General features: G+C 41.1%; 2 protein-coding genes across 3 annotated transcripts in view; both read left to right on the top strand.

Moving 5' to 3' along the window:
* The window catches only part of OSBPL11 (oxysterol binding protein like 11), a 107,375-nt gene extending 99,684 nt beyond the window's left edge, over nucleotides 1-7,691 (top strand). The window contains exons 14-15 of one of the 2 annotated variants that reach the window (XR_016393005.1): nucleotides 394-479; nucleotides 2,997-7,688. The gene's annotated coding sequence lies outside the window, so the exon portion shown is untranslated. Of the gene's footprint in view, nucleotides 1-393 lie in introns of both variants that reach the window. The other variant, XR_016393004.1, reaches the window with a different exon arrangement.
* A 2,940-nt stretch (nucleotides 7,692-10,631) lies between these two features.
* SNX4 (sorting nexin 4) overlaps nucleotides 10,632-21,135 on the top strand; it is a 62,188-nt gene continuing 51,684 nt past the window's right edge. The window contains exon 1 of the mRNA XM_022567805.3: nucleotides 10,632-10,787. Within this exon, the coding sequence (XP_022423513.1) occupies nucleotides 10,647-10,787 (141 nt within the window). The 5' untranslated portion in view covers nucleotides 10,632-10,646. The remainder of the gene's footprint in view (nucleotides 10,788-21,135) is intronic.

Genomic DNA, 21,135 nt, shown 5'->3' with positions numbered 1-21,135 from the left:
ATAATAAAACTAGAGAACAATGATGCCTTTGTCTGTTTTATGAATGGAGAGAAATAGAAAGTTTATATTTAGCGGAGTTATTGCCCTGTTCATTCGAGAAGGACATTGATTTTAAATCCTTACCTTCAGGAATCTCTTAGGGAAATAAGGGAGTAAATTTAATAACAATTTTTTAAAATTAAAATGTTATAATTTTATGACTTTTAAGTAAACTGGAAATAGAGCAAGAATATAAAGTGAAACTAGAGGTTTTTGTTTTGTTCTTTGAACCGTTTGAATGCCCATTTATTTCTTTGAATTTTTGAACCATTTTAAGAATTACTGAAATATGATTTTTTAAAACTCTTATTAAAAGTACATTTATGAGTAATTGAAATCTCCCCCCCTTGACAGGAGTGAAATAATACCACTTTAGGGTAACTGTTTTACCTTGTCCTTGTCTTCTTGACATCTGCTGCAGCTTATTCACTTAACAAAAGGTACAGGCCTTTTCTGGTTTTTGTTTTTGTTTTTGTTTTGTTTTGTTTTTTAATCTACACCTTGTTAATATTTGGCCAGGGAAACAAGTCTTTGTAGCAATTGTATCTCTCTCTTTTGGGCCAAAGTTTTAAATGTACACTTTCCTTCTGGCTATTAGGAATTGTATGTTAAGAAGTCCAAGACTAGAAGTGAAAAGAAGAGAAAATTCTGGCCTTTAGATTGTGTTTTGGGAAAGGTATGGCATCTACATATTGATTCACTGAATTCTGCAAGTTGTAACCAACATCACCTCTAATACCTACTTGTTGCCAAAAATAAGAAGAAGAAGAAGAAAAGTATTGAGTCCCTTCACTCCACAACAGCCCTGTGAAATTGGAAAGTCAGGGATGGCTGTTCAAACTTTACAGATGAAGAAATTATTGCTCAGAAAGTTTAGTGCTCACTTCAAGTCACTTAGCTAGACCTTCGTTCATTCAACAGATATCTGCTGAGTATTCCTTTGGGGCTGGGTGGTGCATTGGACTCTGATGTGGCAAATACTCTCCCTATCCTCAGAGACTTGGATGAGGGAAGAAGCTAAAACTTAATTCCTGAGAATGGGATGTTGACACAGGCAAGGCTATTGGTCTTTCCAAATCCCAGAAAAGCATCAGTGATACCTAAGTAATGTGGAAGGCAGAGTTGAGCAGTGAGCTGAAAACAACAGGGTTGGTTCAAAGTCTGCATAAGAAGCCCCAAACAATGCATCCAGGTGACTAACCCTTGTTCCACCCTACAAGAGACTCTGGAGAGATTGAACCAGAACAAATTGGTTCTGATTGAACCAATTCAGATCTTTCAGCCCCTTCCCCTATCCCATTCCCAAAATATTGGCAGTCAGGCTTATACCCTTCGGTGAGAGATTAAAAGATCCCTTTTAGGAGAACAACTCCAGAAAAAAAAAAGTCCTACAATATATTTGAAGGGTCCACCAGCAAAAAGCTCAGCTGACAACCCTGTTAAGTACTTTACAGTAAAGCCAAGTCAGCAGTTCCTCCAACATAACCCTCCACCCTCTCACCAATACATTACACATATCCATCGTCCACCACACTGTATATATAGACAACATATCATGACTTGTTTTAATAGCTAAGGATCAGCAGACGTTTGAGGAAAGCTTCCAACATGAATAAAAGAGAGATCAAAACAAACAGGAGAAAAGAAATTAGAGGAAGCAGATAATTCAGGAAGTCAGGGGAAGTAACTTCAGAAAAAATTAAATCTTCAGGCAGATGAGATGATATTGTTTTCACGAAACATTAACAAAATGCTATTTTTAAAATGGACTGTTCAGAGAACAAGCACAGGTCTTGGAAATTTAAAATATGATAGTTCAAATTAAATACTCAATACATGGTCTAGAAGTTAAGTGAGAAAAAGCTCTCAGCAAATAGAACAAAAGAATGAACAATGGACAATAGGAGAGAAATGATACGGAAATGAGAGAAGCAATCCAGGAAGTCTAACATGTAACTAGTGGGGATTCCAGGGAAAGAAAACCAATGGAAGGGATGATACTATTTTGATATATGTATATGTGTGTATGATGTGTATGTATATATTTATGAAAATTTCCCAGAGTAAATGATGGGAATCCATTTGAAATGCCATGAATACCCTGCACAATAGAGAAAAAATAAAAGCCCAAGCCAAAGCACATCATGGTGAAATTTCATAACACTAAAGATAAAGAGAAGATTCTAAAAAGAGAATGGCCTCAGCCTTCTCAATAATATCCCTGAAAGCTAAAAGACAAAAGAGCAATTTTGCCTAGCATTTTGTCCCCAGCCAAAAGACAAATCTGACATGCAAGATTTCAAAAAACGCTTATGCCAGCATTTCCTTTTCTGGAAGCTATTAAAGTACATGCTCCAGCAAAACATAAGAAGAAGGGGAAAAAAAGCAACAACAACAGGAATTGGAGAAGATAAGAGATCATGAAAAACAGAAGATCCAACAGAAGGAAAGTCAAAGAGGGTCATCAAAATCTATCTCACTACAAGGATGTCATTGGTCTCAGTTCTAATGAAGTTCATATAAGATGAGAATGTTTTGCACATTGCAATACTTAATATATTTGATTACTTTATATATTAATATATATATCAGTTATCCGAATTTTAATATTCTGGGGTTATTCAGCTGTTCTTCATATGTTGGTGTTTCATCTCATGATCAGTTTTCTGAGAATGCACCACATATCAATGTTATGTGGACTACTTCCAAAAAGCCAGAATATTGCGAGTGGAATCTTGTTTTAGACCCACGGATCTTTCATCTTTTTAACAGTTTTGTTAATGTATAATGGACTTAAAGTATACAATTTGACAAGTTTTGACATATGTCTCCATCCATGAAACATCATCACAATCATGATAATGAAAATATTTATCATTCCCAAAAGTTTACTCTTTACACCTTTGTAATCTCTCCTTCCCACCTCTCCCCTCTCTCCACCTCTTTCCCATTTCCAGGGACTACTTGTATTGGTATCCTCTTATAAGGACACTTGACACTGGATTTAAGGCCCACCAGGATAATCCAAGACAACGATCTCATCTCAATATCCTTAATTACATTTGCAAAGACGCTTTTTCTAAGTAAAGTAACAGTCACAGGTTCCAGAAATCAGGACGTCACCAATCACCAGTGGTGATTTTTGGAGATCACCATTCAACCCACTACCTCACTAATCTGCTTTATGTCACATAAATTAGTTCGAGTTTTCTAGAATTTTATATAAACAATCAAACAATATGGTCTTTTGGGAGGGCGTCTGGCTTATTCCATTCAATACAATTATTCTGCGATTTATCCATGTTGATTCGTGTATCAATAGTTTATTCTTTTGTATTGCTGAATAGGAATTCATTGTTTGGAATATACCACAATTTGTTCATTCATTCACTGGCTGATAGATACCTGTGGCTGTGTCCCCAGCACCTCATCCCTCCTCAAGTGGAAAAGAAAAAACTCCCCCCTCCTCCACCCCTCCAGGCAAGGAAATGGCTGTTCCCGTGAGAGAGTTCACCTGGCCTTCAGAAGAAGCTGAATCAGGCACTCTCTGCCCCTCAATCAGAGTTTGGGACCAGAGCTGTGTCCCAACCACCTTCTGCTACTAACTGGTTGTTAGCAGTGACTGTGGGCAACTTGAACTGCCTCTCTGGGCTTTTCTGTCCTCATCAGAAAAATGAAGGGGTTGGATTAGAGGACCTCTGAGATGATATCTTACCTATGATCTCCAGTTTGGGTTATTTACACAGGAAAAAAAGAAAAAAAAAAAAACCCTCCTCTGCCATTCCCCTCAGGGCTGAAGTTGGTGGTTTCTGGGATTAATCAGTGGACTCAGATCTCTGCAGTGTCAGCGCTTTTCCTTCCTAACAAAGGGGAGAGGTGAGGATGGTAGGGCGGCTCAGAGACACTCCTGGTAGAAGCAGAGATCTGACTGATTAGGGCCCAGCTGCAGACAGGGACACAGTGACTCCTGCTGCTTGCCTCTCAATCTCAAGGAAATGATTCTCAGGGTCCAAGCTGGGGCCCTCACAGGACCAAGCCCGTGGGGAAGGGGCTAGGGAGGAGGGCCCACCTTGGGATTGGGGAAGGGATGCAAGAGGAGACAGCACTGGCCAGCATTCCACCCGTAACCATTCTACCATTCTTACCTTCCCCCTTCCTTGCAGTTTCAGGGAGAATTCCTGTGTGAGGAGTTGCCTGCAGAAGCTGGATGGGCTTTCTTTTGGCCTGCTTGGTACAGTGAGAGCTAGGGTAAGCAGGCCTGGCTGGCTTTCATAAGTAAAAGTGTGGTTGGCTATTATTTGTTTGCTTGTTTTGCCTTGTATGCTGCGCCCCTCCCACTCATTCACTAGTTCAGCAGACCTATATGCTGAGTGCAGCGGACACAGAGACGTGAGGCATGTCCCACCCCATTCTTACTGCTGAGTTCATTAGCCCAGAAGAGGAGACAGACAGAGCTAGTAAACAAGATGAGAAGTGCCAGAACAGAAAAAAGACAGCCTTCAATGAAGAGGGTTAATGAGTATGTGGGAAGGAGGTCATGGAAAAATCCCAAGTCGAGAAAACAACCAGTCTAAACACAGGGCAAAGTACATTCAGTATAAATTTACTTACTTACAATTATTTCTCATTTTTGGAAAGTCCTTTATTGTTCTATAGATTCAATAAAAAGGGCAAAATAGTTTAGGGAGAAACAATTTAAAAGCTACCCAAAGGTCATCAGTCACAAAAGCTTACATCCCTTGCCTGTTTCTTGCTCACCTTTCTGAACGTGTGTTGGACAGGATGCTTCTCAGGCAGAGGGAAGATCCCAGATGCTGCTCCCTGTCTCCTGTGTCCTGCCCTCCCTTAATTCTGCTCCTGAGTGTCCACATTCACAGCCATGCCCCTCCCCTTGCTTTGCTACCCTGCTCAACCGCTGAGGAGGGGTTGGCCAGTTGGCTGAAGAAGAATAAGGTCCCCCTTAGGAGGGCTGTGCCGCTGATAAATGACAGCGAAGCGTTCCCGTGTGGCAGTCCACACAGCATGGGGCAAATGATACCAGAAGTTCCAAGTAGAAGATTCCACGCAAGACATAAATGTTTTAAACTGATTGATGGTAATTTAAATTTTCTCACAAATGCAGCCTTCCTCTCCCCCTTCCACTTATACTGTCTATAAGAGAAACTTTAAATAAAGACACAGATAGGTTGAAGATAACAAAATGGAAAAAGATCTACCATGCGAACAAAACAATAAGCACTATATCGCTGGTGTGGCCATATTGATATCAGACAAAATGGGCTTTAAGAAAAAGAGTAGCAGCAGACAGACGGAGATGCTTCACAATGATAAAATACCAATTCCATTAGAAAGTCATAACAGTCATGAGTGTGTATGTACCTAATATACATCTTCAAAATACATGAAGCAGATGTCACCCACACTGACACTAAAATGAGAGACGGGGTGGGGTTGGGGCTGGTTGCTGGTCAAGGCGAAGGGTGTAGTTTCAGAGCAAGAACGTGACCTTCCCAGACCCTGGGGGGCCAGCCAGACACAGGAGGAGAATCCTGGGGAGGGGAGACAGAACCTGGGTGATGGGGAGCAGAGAATGGGTGTTACATGGAGTTTCTAGGCTAACACAGGAGCTCAGTAAATATTCGTTAAACTCATGACAAAATGGAAGCCTAAATCATGCTATTCAGATATAAGAGACTGAAGTTCCTCTGGCTGGATGAGGTGGGGAAAGTGTCCACCCAGAAGGCGACTCAGCCTTAGAGCCGCCCTGGCCGGTCACCCCTGCTCCTGAGAATTTTCCCATTGAGGCCCTCCCCCAGGGGGATGCTGGAGTGGGTATCCTTCTCCTGTCTGAATCAGAAGAACAGAGAGCATCTGTGTTGGAAATCTCCATGGAGTTGGCTTTGGGCTTTCCCAGACTTTAGCCAGTGAAGTGACTTTTCCTTCATAATCCAAGGAAATGTTCTTCTCTCTGGGTTTTCAGGTGAGGAATGAACCCTCGATTTCTGCCAATTGCCTCCTTTTCCAGAAGAATCTCTCTTCTTCCTCTCCCCCATCCAGAGCAGCATGGCCCAAGAGCTTGGATACTGGGTATCCTATAAATCTGGGTTTGAATCTCAGGTCTTCCCCTTATTTGCTGGCTATGTGACCTTGTCAAATATTACCCAAGCCTGCTTCTTCCTCTGTGAAGTGGGGAAAATAATGCCTGCCTTGCAGGGGCATTTCATGAAAATGTATGTAAAGTGCCAAGCACATAAAAACTTCAAGATAGGGTGTCCAAAAGATGGACCCATTAAAAAGCTCGAGATACCGTTTCTTCTCCCACCCCAGGCTCTTAACATAAACACTAGTTTTGTCTCTTTATTAAAAAGAATTTCTTGGGAATTCCATGGTGGTCCAGTGATTAGGACTTGGTTCTCTCACTGCCAGGGCCCCGGGTTCAGTCCCTGGTCGGAGGACTAAGATCCTGCAAGCTGGGCAGAGCAGCCGGCCAGAAAAAAAAAAAAAAAAAGTTAGCTTATAGGCAGCCCCAAGGGTAAGCTGTATTATCTAGTGGATACAAATATCAATTTTTTTAATAATTAAAAAAAATATTTGGCTATGCCAGGTCTTAGCTGCGGCATGTGGGATCCTTGCTGCCGCGTTTGGGATCTCTTTTTTTTAGTTGCAGCATGCAGGATCTAGTTCCCTGACCAGGGATCGAACCTGGTCCCCCTGCATTGGGAGCGAGGAGTCCCAACCACTGGGCCACGAGGGAAGTCCCACAAATGTCAATTTTTAAGAAATATATTATTTTGTAATAGAGCAGAGATAATTCCTCAGGTACTATCAGAGCTTAAATGAAATTTTCTGTAAATCTTCCAATGCCTGTTTAGCCTAAGGAAATAACTGGTTGGGTACTCAAAGATGTTATATAAAAGGATGGTCACTGCAGTGTTGTTTGTAAAAGTCAAGCTTAGAATCAAATTATAACTATTGAGGATTATAAGATAAAATAAGTTATAGTAATTTTTTACAATACAAAATTTTTTACAATTTTTTACAAAAGTGTAACCTTTAAGAAGATTCTGTAGAAATATATTTAATTGCATGGAAAGGTGTTCTTACTGTACTAAGTGAATAAAATAAATTATAAATTAGCATTGTAGTGTGGTTCCATTTTTATTATATATGTGCATGATATTTGAATGGATATATGTTAAATGTGAAGTGTTTATCTCTGGGTGTGGGAGCATGGATAGCTTTTATTTTTATGCATAACTATCTTCTAATTTTCCCACAATGAATATGTATTATATGTATATGAGATAAGGGAAAATGAACATGCAATCCTTTTTATCCTTATTTTAGACACTTCAACACCCTTTTGATTTTTCAAATTTGGTCTCTTCAAGGCCATTCTTAAGAAGATACAGGAACAAAGTTATATCTAGGTGAACGACTTAAAATGGATATCAAAGGCAGTCTTTTTTTAAAAATATCTTGTTAGATATTGGTTTGTTTTTTTTGCGGTACGCAGGCCTCTCACCGTTGTGGCCTCTCCCGTTGCGGAGCACAGGCTCCGGACGCGCAGGCTCAGCGGCCATGGCTCACGGGCCTGGCCGCTCCGCGGCATGTGGGATCTTCCCGGACCAGGACACGAACCCATATTCCCTGCATCAGCCGGTGGACTCTCAACCACTGCGCCACCAGGGAAGCCCTGTATTTTTTTTTTTTTTAACTTATTTATTTATTTATTTTTGGCTGTGTTGGGTCTTTGTTGCTGCATGCGGGCTTTCTCTAGTTGTGGCGAGCAGGGGCTATTCGTTGTGGTGCATGGGCTTCTCATTGAAGTGGCTTCTCTTGTTGCAGAGCACGGGCTCTAGGCATGCAGCCTTCAGTAGTTGTGGCTCGAGGGCTCTAGGGTGCAGTCTCAGCAGTTGTGGCACATGGGCTTAGTTGCTCTGCGGCATGTGGGATCTTCCCGGACCAGGGCTCGAACCCGTGTCCCCTGCATTGGCAGGTGGATTCTTAACCACTGCGCCACCAGGGAGGCCTCTCAAAGGCAGTCTTGAATTTTTTTTTTCACACAAAAAAAGAGGTGTGAATGAAGGGGAAACAGATGTTCCTACTCTGTTTTAGTATTATTGTTCGTTTGGTTTTTTTTAGAAACCACAGATAGCACTGTGGCCTCCCCTCAGGTGATTGCTTTGTAAAGTCCCGAGTCCTCTTCTTTGTTCCAGTTGTTTAAAACAAGACAACAGGCCCCAAATGGAGTCACTTATGCTAACCACACATCACCAAACCGGGACTTAATATTTAACTTAATTATAGTTTCAGCTCTCCCCGAAATGGAATCTTAAACCAGTCAACCAGGAACTACTTGGTCAGCACTAGTGAGGTAATCTGTTCGTTAGAGCCCTGCCGTCCCCTAAAGGAAAGTGTCCTTGCCACAGCCAATCCACTTTTTGCTAGTATAACTTCCTTGCCCCCATTCCCTCCTATAAAAGTTTTTCATTTTGTACAGCTCATTGGAATGCCTTTCTATCTGCAACATGGGATGCTGCCTGCTCCATGAATTGTTGAATAAAGCCAACAAGATCTTCAAAGTTTACTCAGTTGAATATTGTTTTCTAACACTACTCACTGCAGAGTGAGATGCTCAAGTCACCAGCACAGAGCACTTATCCCAATGGCTCTAGGACTTAGTTTCCTGGGTATCTCAAAACTGGGAAAAGGGCACAGGATAACAGATACATATCTGACCCTGGAAAGAAGATATCTATTTCTCCTATAATAAATTAATAAAATAGTCTTCTGATTTAAAAATGGTTCCTGGGAATTCCCTGGTTGTCCAGTGGTTAGGACTCTGTACTCTCACTGCCAAGGACCCGGGTTCAATCCCTGGTGGGGGAACTAAAAAAAAAAAAAAAATTCCTGAGAATTTGCCTAGCACGGATATTCCCTGAAAAACTGATTAAATGCTTTTAAACATTTATTGAGTAAATGTCCTAGGTTTGGTAAGAAAAAAATAATAAAATAGGGTCCTTGCCTTAAAGGAGTCTGAAGCCTAGTTGGGGCAGACCGACATATAAGTAAATAACTGTAAAAAAAAAAAAATATGAGAAAGGTCATAACCGATTTTTTTTTTTTTTTAGCGATACGCGGGCCTCTCACTGTCGTGGCCTCTCCCGTTGCGGAGCACAGGCTCCGGACGCGCAGGCTCAGCGGCCATGGCTCACGGGCCCGGCCGCTCCGCGGCATGTGGGATCTTCCCAGACCGGGGCACGAACCCGTGTCCCCTGTATCGGCAGGCGGACTCTCAACCACTGCGCCACCAGGGAAGCCCCATAACCGATTTTTGAACAAAGTGATAATAGCACTTGGACATGATAACTTGAGGTTTTAGGGATGAATGGGAAAAATCGCTACCAAGCCAGAGGAAGTATCAGGAGGAGGAGAAAATTGTGTGTCACAGCTTTGAACAGCCAAGTTATTTGGGCAGAAAGATCAGTTTCTCTCCTTGAAAAATTGATGACCAGACTCTGTGTACAGGGTACTTCAAGGTACCACAGTCTGGTACACCCAGTGAGCGCTTCCCATCAGGGTACCATAGTGAATGCTTGTCTAGGAAGCAGGTTCGAAAATTCAACTGAGGTGTTTGTAGAAAATTATCAGATATCTCCAGGGCTTCAAGAAACACTTAAGATAGAACTCAAGTATGGCTTCAGCCAAGTGCTTAACTTTTCTCATACACTTAAAAGCGTTACCTTTTGCTAATTGTGTTACTCAACCTGCTGACAATAATTTATGCGGCTCGGATCTTTCCGGGTGTGTTGGCGGGGTAGCTGGAGCGAGGAATGGAAACAATAATGGCAGGCAAGATAGAGGCCAAGAGGGAGACGTCAGATTGCGACCTTCAATTTCTTTTTTATTTATTTATTTATTTTTGGCTGCGTTGGGTCTTTGCTGCTGCCCGGGCTTTCTCTAGTTGCCACGATCAGGGGCTACTATCACACTCTTCTTTGCGGTGTGCGGGCTTCTCATCGCAGTGGCTTCTCTTGTTGCCCAGCCCCGGCTCTAGGCGGTTGGGCTTCAGTAGTAGTGGCACAAGGTCTAAGTAGTTGTGGCTCACAGGCTCTAGAACGCAGGCTCAGTAGTTGTGGCTCACGGACTTAGTTGCTCGGACCAGGGCTCAAACTCGTGTCCCCTGCGCTGGCAGGCGGATTCTTAACCACTGTGCCACCAGGGAAGTCCCAACCTCCGATTTCTTTTGAGTTTCAATTTTTCTTTATGTGATCACCGACCTGAATGGTTCCAGTACCTACTCTGATCTTAACCTTCCTCTTGACTTTCTCTCTCTCAACCAGTTCTCCCGGATTCCTGGGTCTCCTGGCTTAGCAGCTGACCACTTCCCTTGTAGGTCCGCCCTTCTTTCCTAGCCCCATCCCCAATTTCAGCCCTCACCCCGGAGCCCTCTCTGCCTCAGCGGCAGCCGCGAGCGAGGCCAGGCCAGGTTGGGAGGCCGCATGCCCAGGGGGCGGGGCCTGGCAGCGGCCGCGGGTGGAGGGGCGGGCTCGGCTGGGCGAGGCGGCGCAGGCGCACTGTGTCCGCCGTGCCGAACCGCAGCTATGGAGCAGGCGCTTCCCGACCCCGAGCGGCGTTTGCAGCCTGCGACCCTAGAGCCGCTGGGCCACCCTGACGCTGGGCTGGAGTCTGCGGTCGGTGAGGAAGCGGAGGGGGCCCGGGACGAGGGCCCCGGGGACGGCACGGTGAGGAGAAGAGGCGGCAGAGGTCGCCCGGCCTGGGTCGGGGCCTAGCGGGCAAGGCTGGGCTGGTCTAGCCTGGCCGGGGCCGGTGGGCTCGGCCGAGAGGCCCCGCGGTGACTGGGAAGCGGGGTGGAAAAGTCGGGCCACAGGTGCAGAGTGGGGTGAGGCTCAGTGGGAAATGGGGGTTCTGAGTAGGGGGCGAGCGCCGGGCGCTGCAGGACCACGGGAAGGGTGAAGGGGGCGCGGCGGAGGGCTTTCTGTGGGTGCGGCTCGGCGGGCGTGGAGATGGGGCCCGGGAAGCGCTAGGCTGGCGTAGGTGCGGTTTTCAGGGTCGGGAAGCCTGGGAGTTTGGACCTGAAAAGGAACGCAGATGTTTCTGGCATCTTGTAAGGGGTTGTGCGGAGGAGAAGACTTAACGGAGGCACCGTGGGCAGTGGCAGCGGTGTTTGAGAAGGAAGAGAATGGGGGACTTGCAGAACAAGTCTGGGGCAGTAAGGGTGGTTGGCTTGGTGTCACCATCAGGAGATGGAGCAAAGTGTTAGAGTCATGAAAAAGTACAAGTGAAAAAGATTTAAAAGAAAACTCCTTGTTTGACTGTAATTTCTTCATTTGGGGTCGGTGCTGTATCTCCCAGTGGAGACATGTCATGGATATCCCATGTATCTGCTTTGAGAAGCTCCTTTGGTAATTAGTGATTTTCATTTGCTTGAGGAAAGGAGAAAATGCATCATTTTATATTTGTAATTGCTTTCATTCCGAAGTGTTTTCATGCGTAATGCAGGATGGGTAGACCAGGTTGAACTGAAGCGATTCATAAACTCAGTGGAGTACTTCTCATCAGACCACCCTAATCAGAGTGTGCATTGCTCGTCCATTTTGCTTCTTTTTTTCTGAAACAGGTGTTAGTGCTAATGCAAAACTGCCCATCCTTATGGTCAATGGATAAAGAAAAGTTAAAGTTGTTTGCTGACTGAAGCTAGAAAGGCTTAACTAGCTAGGAACTTCAACATTGGAGTTGAACGTTTTGCCTACTTGGGGGAAATGTCGAGATATATAGGATAGCATGAAGACTTTTATGGGTGAATTTTAAGTTTTTCATTTAATTTCTTCCCAAATTCTAGAATTATTTGTGGAGAAGTCAGTATCTCATACGAAATGTGAGAAAAGTGTGTGTATTCTGTAGTGCATAAACTTGGCTCTTAAATGATTTGCTTTTTTAATGAAGGTTCCCATCTGTGACTTAGTTTTTCTGTTCTCTTAAAAAGAAAAGAAGGGAGGGAGGGAGGGAGGGAGGAAGGAAGGAAGGAACTTTTATCGTGAAGTATACCATTAATGCAGAGAAGGGTCTCACAAAATAATTATCAGTTCTTTTGAAGCCTCCATATATTCTCCTGGGTTACATCCACTCCCTCCACCACAGAAGTAATCTATATTCTGAATTTTGTATTAACAATTCTCTAACTTTTTAAAGACAATCTTATGGTAAGTGTCCCTAAACAATGTATTGTTTAGTTTTACTTGATTTTGAAGTTTACATAAGTGGACTAGTTTTACTATGACTTCCTTTCTTTGCTCTATAATGTTTTGGGGATTCATTGAAAATGTAGCTTAGTTCATTTATACTCATGGCTCTTTAGTATGCCATTTTATAGATATTCTATAGTTGATTTCTCTTTTCTTCTGTTTACAGACACTGGCGTTGTTACAAGATTCTTGCTATTTCTAAAAGTTACTACTACCATGAACTTCTTCCTGCATATTCTTGGCGCAAATGTCTCATATAAACTTAACAGTGGAATTGCTGGATTATAGGGTGGTAGCATAGGATATAAGGTAGTAGGTAGTGCCAAATTGTTTTTTAGAGTGAATATACCAATTTGTATTCCCATTGGTAGTGCCTCATGCTCTCTGTCCTTGTCAACACTTAATATTTTCAGACTTTAAATTATTTGCCAATCTTGTGGATATGTGTTAAAGCAATTTTAGATTGTTTCCAAAGGTAAGAGTCATATATTTTGTTAGCTACATCATGAGTTTAATTTTGATTATGATGATGAACATTTTGGTAATTTTTTTGTGAAAGCCTTTGGATACTTAATTAACTAATATGAAGTTGCAACTATAATATAAAATCCATTTATGTTTATTTAAAAGTGATTATAAATATCTCATTAAAAAAAAACCTATGTGTTCAGTTTAAGATATTTGAAAACCCAAATATGCCATCGTACAGTAAAAGTTGTAGTTACGCAGTATTACCTGACTCTTCAGTAAATATGTGTTGCAGGAGACCATTCATTATTGCCCAAACTTAAGAGTTTCCTCAAACAACTCTGTAATTTAGTAATTTATAGAGATATAAGCCATTTGGACAAATATTTCAGAATCACCAGGAGTTTAAAAACACACATTCACATGCACTGTGTACGTTGTTCCCTCCTCCTAAAAGATTCCTCAGTCTCCTCCTTAGAAGGTCTGCTCGTCCCTCTTCCTATCCCCTCTTCCACTCCAGTCCATCCCCAGTTGAGAAGTATTGCAGTAACCACAGCCAGGCTGCTACTGTTACTGGTAGATAGGAATGTGGTCTGGGCAGACATGTAAGTTCCATTTGTTGTTTGTGCTAGGCACAGTAAGGCTCTACTTTTCATTTAATTTTCAGAATTAACCCCCAAAAGACATATAAAGATGAGGAAGCAGAGGCACAGAGAGAAGTGATTTGGCCAAAGTCACAAGCTAGTCAGTGGCATGGCTGGGATTTGAGACCAGGTCTGCCTGGCGTTGATATCAGTGCTTTGTTCATTAAGGCATGCAGCTTCATTCCCAAAAAAAAAAAAAAAAAAAGTTAAAAATAGTCTTGTAAATTGTAAAATACTGTACTTAAAATTTTTTACTTTAGTTAAGGTTAAGTTGTTATGTTAAGAAAAAGAGGTCTGAACACAGTGTTGGTTTATCAGTCAGTTTTTCACCACAGAGATACCTATGCAGATAGTGGGCAGAGATGGCAAAAAGCCTCATCAGCCTTATTTTTGACCGCACATTTTGGATGGAGAGGAAGTTGTACCAGTTGCCCTACACCTCGGGGTAGTGGAAACAAGCACTGTCTAAGGGTTGCAAATCTTTTCTGGTTTTAAACGTCACTAATTAAGATTCTTTAAGTTCTGTTGTAAACTCTTTTTCTGTATTCTCTTATTTTTCTTTCTGTGAGTCTTCATCCTCTTTCTTTCCGTTGTCTAATTAGAAGTCTCCTTTCTTTTCATACTTTTTCCTTATAAGGAAGAGTATTTTTTTTTAAGTATTGTCGGTTTTATTTAAAGTAGTTTAGAATATGAAAAATGAGAGATGAATTCAGTCTCCAAGAGAGTAGTAATTAGTCCTGGCAGAAGAGAGAGGAAATAGCAAGGGAATGGACGTAAAAATACTTTTTTAGGCTGGAAGATTCCACTGAGTTGGCAGTTAACAGTATTTGCTCAGAGAAGAACCACTGCCTGAGGGATGCATAATGATTTTTGTAGGGAGAGGGGTCTAGGCCTAGCAGTGCTGGTTGCCGCTAAGACTGCTTGAGCAACCGATGCTTGAAAATGCCTATACACAATTAGCACCTTCACAGATTGGCAGCACAGAGCTGAGTGGAGGAGGCCAGAACAGTGGGGAAGATTTGAGGCGTTTGTGGGTGAAGATAACATGAAAAAGGAAAAGAAAATGTATAGGCATAGTTACAGAATTTATCAGTTTAGTAGCAGATAATTAAGTCATTCTCAAGAATGTTTTCCTCATTTTCTACCTTGGCAGCTCTCAGATTTTTTTGAAGGCGACTCACAGTACAAAATACGTTTTTACGTCATAGTCAGTATACATATACTTGTATACATAAGCGTTGTTTCAGGAAACAATACTTAACCATTACTTCACGTAGTGCCCTCTTAATATTTCTCTCTTCTTTTTCTTTTTTTAATTAATTAATTATTATTATTATTTTTGGCTGCATTGGGTCTTCGTTGCTGTGCGTGGTCTTTCTCGAGTTGTGGCGAGTGAGGGCTACTCTTCGTTGCAGTGCAGTGGCTTCTCTTGTTGCGGAGCATGGGCTCTAGGCACGCGGGCTTCAGTAGTTGTGGCGCATGGGCTCAGTAGTTGTGGCTTGCGTGCTCTAGAACGCAGGCTCAGTATTTGTGGCACATGGGCTTAGTTGCTCCGCGGCATGTGGGATCTTCCCGGACCAGGGCTCGAACCCGTGTCTCGTGCATTGGCAGGCGGATTCTCAACCACTGCGCCACCAGGGAAGTCCCGTCAGTTTGGGTTTGCCTGATGTTTTCTCATGATTAAATTCAGGTCATGCTTCTTTGGCAGAAATTGGCTGTGTTCTTCTAATTGTTTCTTACCAGTCTGCACACGATTAGATTTGGTCACTTTTTCTGCCAGTCTTCTCCAATATAAAGTTACTCTTTTTCCCTTTGTAATTAATTTTTTGTGGACATAATTTTTTTTCTTCCAGTTTTATTGAGATATAATTGGCATACAGCACTATATATGTTTAAGGCATACAGCATAATGATTTGACTTGCAGTATTCATGAAATGAACATCGATCAGCTCATATAGATAGAAAATTTAATAAATAGAAAAGAATTTTTTTTTTCTTGTGATGAGAACTCATAGGATTTACTCTCTTAACGACTCTCATAGGGGCTTCTCTGGTGGTGCGGTGGTTAAGGATCTGCCTGCCAATGCAAGGGACCCGGGTTTGAGCCCTGGTCTGGGAAGATCCCACATGCCGCAGAGCAACTAAGCCCGTGAGCCACAACTACTGAGCCCACCCGCCGCAACTACTGAAGCCCATGCACTCTAGGGGCCCGCATGCCGCAACTACTGAGCCTGCATGCTGCAATTATGGAAGCCAGTGTGCTTAGAGGCTGTGCTCCGCAACAAGAGAAGCCGCTGCTTGCAGCAACTAGAGAAAGCCCAAGTGCAGCAAGGAAGACCCAACGCAACCAAAAAAAGAAAAGAAAACAACCCTCATAAATAACGTACAGCAGTGTTTATTATATTTATCATGTTGTATATTCCATGTGTAGTACTTATTTATCTTGTAACTGGAAGTTTGTACCTTTTGACTGCTTTCATCCAGTTCTTTTTCCCCCCATACCTCGCCTCTGGTACCACAAATCTGATCTCTTTTTGTGGGGACATACTTTGAAACTATGGAAATATCTTGTTCCTCATCAAAATTTCTGTTTATTTGTCTGTTTCATTATGGACTCATGGATTTTATTTTATTTTTTAAACTTTATTAAGGTATAGTTTATATACCGTAAAATTCAGTCATTATAAGTATATAAATTCAGTAATTTTTAGTAAATTTGCAGAGTTGCACAACCATCACTGCAACCTAGTTTTAGAACATTTCTATCATTCCCCCAAATTCCTTCATTCCCCTTTGTAGTTAATCCCCCTTCCCACCCTTAGCCCTAGGCAACCACTGTCTGCTTTCTTTATCAATTTGTCTTTTGGGTATTTCATATAAATGGAATAATACACTCTGTTGTCTTTTGAGTCTGCCTTCTTATAATGTTTTTGAGGTTCATCCATATTATAGCATGTATTAGTCATTTCTTTTTGTTACTGAATAATAGTCGACTGTATAGATACATCGCATTTTGTGTATTCACCATTTGATGGAAGTGGGGTTATTTTCAGTTTTTAGCTATTATGAATATTACTGCTATGATGAATATTTATTCCTGTGCAAGTCTTTGTGGGGATATATGTTTACAGTTCTCTTGAGTTAGACTTGTAGGAGCGTAATTGCTGGGTTATATGGTAAGTTTATGTTTACTTTTTAAGAAACTGCCACTGTTTTCCAAAGTGGCTGTACCATTTAACATTACCACCAGCAATTATGAGGCTCACATTTCTCCACATCCTTGCCAGCACTTGGCATTGTCTATCTTTCTGATTATGGCCATTCTAGTGGGTGTGAAGTGGTTTTAATTTGCATTTTTCTAATGACTCCTGGTGTTGAGCACCTTCTCATGTGCTTATTGCCATTTGTATATCTTCTCTGGTGAAATTCTATTCAGATCTTTTGCTTATTTTAAAATTGGGTGGTTTTCCTTTTTACTGAGTTGTATATACGTGTTGTTCAGGTATTCTGGATACAAGTTTTTTCTTTTTTTAATCAGTTAATGAGATTCTTTTCCCCCCTAGGCTGTGGCTTTTTTCTTTTTCTTAATGGTGTCTTTACAAGAGCAAAAATTTTAAATTTTGACAAAGTCCAGTATATCAATTTTTTTTCTTTTATAGGTTGTTGTTTTGGTATTGTATCTGAGAACTCTTTGCTTATCCCAAGATCACGATGATTTTCTCCTTTGTTTTCTTCTAGAAATTTCAGTTTTAGCTTTTTTTTGGCCATGACGAGCGGCTTGCAGGATCTTAGTTGCCTGACCAGGGATTGAACCTGGGCCCTCGACAGCGAAAGTGCAGAGTCCTAACCACTGGACCACCAGGGAATTGCCCAATTTTAGCTTTTATATCTGAGTATGTAAGCCATTTTGAGTTAATTTCTGTGTACTGTGTGAGTAAAGGGTCTACTTTTTTTTTTTTTTTTTTTGCCTGTAGCTATTCAGTTGTCCCTGCACTGTATGTTGAAAAGACTCTCCATTCGCTGTTGACTTGCCTTGGTGTGTTTATTAAAATCAGTTGATCTTAAATGTAAGGGTTTATTTCTGGATTCTCAGTTCTGTTGCATTGACCCATTGATCTCTATGTCTGTCCTGCCAATACCTCACTGTCTTGATTAGTTTAGCTTTTTAATAAATTTTGAATAGTGTAGGTCCTGCAACTTGTTATTTTTCAAAATTGTTTTGGCTATTCTAGGTCCTTTGTATTTCCTTATAAGTTTTAGGAACAGAGTATCAGCTTCTACAAAAAAACCCCTGCTGGGGTAAAGTATTTTTAAAGGAACAATATGTTAGTATGTTTTATAATATTTCAAGCATGTCCTGTATGCGTGATGCTTCTTTGTCATTTGGACTTTATTATTGTGAAATCTAGGACAAATCTGATCTTTATTCTTTTATAGTGGTCTTGTTTTTTATTTTTCTGCCTTAATCTTCTTAGGATTTTTTTTTAACATCTTTATTGGAGTATAATTGCTTTACAATGTTGTGTTAGTTTCTGCTGTATAACAGAGTAAATCAGCTATACGTATACATATATCCCCATATCCCCTCCCTCTTGCGTCTCCCTCCCACCCTCCCTATCCTTCCCCTCTAGACGGTCACAAAGCACCAAGCTGATCTCCCTGTGCTATGCAGCTGCTTCCCACTAGCTAGCTATTTTACATTTGGTAGTGTATATATGTCCATGCCACTCTCTCACTTCGTCCCAGCTTACCCTTCCCCCTCCCCATGTCCTCAAGTCCATTCTCTATGTCTGCGTCTTTATTCCTGTCCTGCCCCTAGGTTCGTCAGAACAATTTTTTTTTTTTTAGATTCCATATATATGTGTTAGCATATGGAATTTGTTTTTCTCTTTCTGACTTATTTCACTCTGTATGACAGAATCTAGGTTCATCCACCTCACTACAAATAACTCAGTTTCGTTTCTTTTTATGGCAAGTAATATTCCATTGTATATGTGTGCCACATCTTCTTTATCCATTCATCTGTCGATGGACACTTAGGTTACTTCCATGTCCTGGCTATTGAAAATAAAGGTGCAGTGAACATTCTGGTACATGACTCTTATTTAATTATGGTTTTCTCAGGGTATATGCCCAGTACTAGGATTGCTGGGTCGTGTGGTAGTTCTATTTTTAGTTGTTTTTTTTTTTTGCAGTACGCGGGCCTCTCACTGCAGTGGTGGTCTCTCCCGTTGTGGAGCACAGGCTCCGGACGCGCAGGCTCAGTGGCCATGGCTCACGGGCCCAGCCGCTCCGCGGCATGTGGGATCTTCTCGGACTGGGGCACGAACCCGTGTCCCCTGCATCGGCAGGCGGACTCTCAACCTCTGCGCCACCGGGGAAGCCCATATTTTTAGTTTTTTAAAGAAGCTTCATACTGTTCTCCATAGTGGCTGTATCAATTTACATTCCCACCAACAGTGCTAGAGGGTTCCCTTTTCTCCACACCCTCTCCAGCATTTATTGTTTGTAGATTTTTTGATGATGGCCATTCTGACCGGTGTGAGGTGATACCTCATTGTAGTTTTGATTTTGCATTTCTCCAGTGGTTAGTGATGTTGAGCATCCTTTCATGTGTTTGTTGGCAATCTGTATATCTTCTTTGGAGAAATATCTGTTTAGGTCTTCTGCCCATTTTTGGATTGGGTTGTGTTTTTTTTTGATATTGAGCTGCATGAGCTGCTTGTAAATTTTGGAGATTAATCCTTTGTCAGTTGCTTTGTTTGCAAATATTTTCTCCCATTCTGTGGGTTGTCTTTTTGTCTTGTTTATGGTTTCCTTTGCTGTGCAAAAGCTTTTAAGTTTCATTAGGTCCCATTTGTTTATTTTTGTTTTTATTTCCATTTCTCTAGGAGGTGGGTCAAAAAGTATCTTGCTGTGATTTATGTCAGAGTGTTCTGCCTATGTTTTCCTCTAAGAGTTTTATAGTGTCTGGCCTTATATTTAGGTCTTTAATCCATTTGAAGTTTATTTTTGTGTATGGTGTTAGGGAGTGTTCTCATTTCATTCTTTTACATGTAGCTGTCCAGTTTTCCCCGCACCACTTACTGAAGAGGCTGTCTTTTCTCCATTGTATATTCTTGCCTCCTTTATGAAAAATAAAGTGACCATATGTGCGTGGGTTTATCTCTGGGCTTTCTATCTTGTTCCATTGATTTACATTTCTGTTCTTCTGCCAGTACCATACTGTCTTGATTACTGTAGCTTTGTAGTATAGTCTGAAGTCAGGGAGCCTGATTCCTCCAGCTCTGTTTTTCTTTCTCAAGATTGCTTTGGCTATTCGGGGTCTTTTGTGTTTCCATACAGATTGTGAAATTTTTTGATTCTAGTTCTGTGAAAAATGCCATTGGTAGTTTGATAGGGATTGCATTGAATCTGTAGATTGCTTTGGGTAGTATAGTCATTTTCACAATATTGATTCTTCCAATCCAAGAACATGGTATATCTCTCCATCTGTTTGTATCATCTTTAATTTCTTTCATCAGTGTCTTATCATTTTCTGCATACAGGTCTTTTGTCTCCTTAGGTAGTTTTATTCCTAGGTATTTTATTCTTTTTGTTGCAGTGATAAATGGGAGTGTTCCTTAATTTCTCTTTCAGATTTTTCATCATTAGTGTATAGGAATGCAAGAGATTTCTGTGCATTAATTTTGTATCCTGCTACTTTACCAAATTCATTGATTAGCTCTAGTAGTTTTCTGGTAGCATCTTTAGGATTCTCTATGTATGGTATCCTGTCATCTGCAAACAGTGACAGTTTTACTTCTTCTTTTCCGATTTGGATTCCTTTTATTTCTTTTTCTTCTCTGATTGCTGTGGCTAAAACTTCCAAAACTATGTTGAATAATAGTGGTGAGAGTGGGCAGCCTTGTCTTTTTCCTGATCTTAGAGGAAATGCTTTCAGTTTTTCACCATTGAGAACGATGTTTGCTGTGGGTTTGTCATATATGGCCTTTATTATGTTGAGGGAGGTTCCCTCTCTGCCTACTTTCTGGAGGATTTTTATCATAAGTGGGTATTGAATTTTGTTGAAAGCTTTTTCTGCATCTATTGGAATGTTCTAGGATTTTTTTCTGTATGCTGAAGATATTTAATTTTCTAAATCATTATACGTGGACCACATGCCTTTCAGTTTGGAGCTGTAGAAAAAATTTTTTCAATCCAGAAAGGATTTTTGTTGGTTTCCTTTTTAGTTATACAGATTATTATCTCTGTTCTGTTTCTTCTGATTTCTTCTTCAAGAACTTCTATTATTTAAGCATTGGTTCTTAGTTTTCCTTTTTTTAAAATCATCTTTCATCATTTTCACTTTTTGTGGGTCTTTTTTCATTACCATTTTGGGAGAGCTTACCATCTTACTGTTTTGATTTTTTTGCAGTGTCAGTTTTACAGCCTAGAATTCTATTTTATTTTTTGCTATTTATTTTTCTTTCTTTGCATTCTTATTCTTCTGAGTTAGCTCCATGCTCATCTCCATCTGCCTGTTTTTTGTTTTTTGGACTGTTTTAATTTTATCTTTTCCCCATAATTTGTAGTATAACAATGAATGTGATATATTTTCTTTCTTGTGTGATTTAAATAAGATTAACTAAATGAGTGCTATAGATACACCAACTCTTTTCATCTACAGTCCTGAAAGTTGTTATATTAAGGTTGTCATTTGTCTTCATTTTGT

This window comes from Delphinapterus leucas, chromosome 4, assembly GCF_059928025.1.
Source record: "Delphinapterus leucas isolate spDelLeu-1000000601 "Yukka" chromosome 4, BTC_Dleu_Yukka2, whole genome shotgun sequence".
Taxonomy (NCBI): domain Eukaryota; kingdom Metazoa; phylum Chordata; class Mammalia; order Artiodactyla; family Monodontidae; genus Delphinapterus; species Delphinapterus leucas.
The sequence above is the reverse complement of the archived record's forward strand: the minus strand, read 5'-3'. Positions and strand labels throughout refer to the sequence as shown.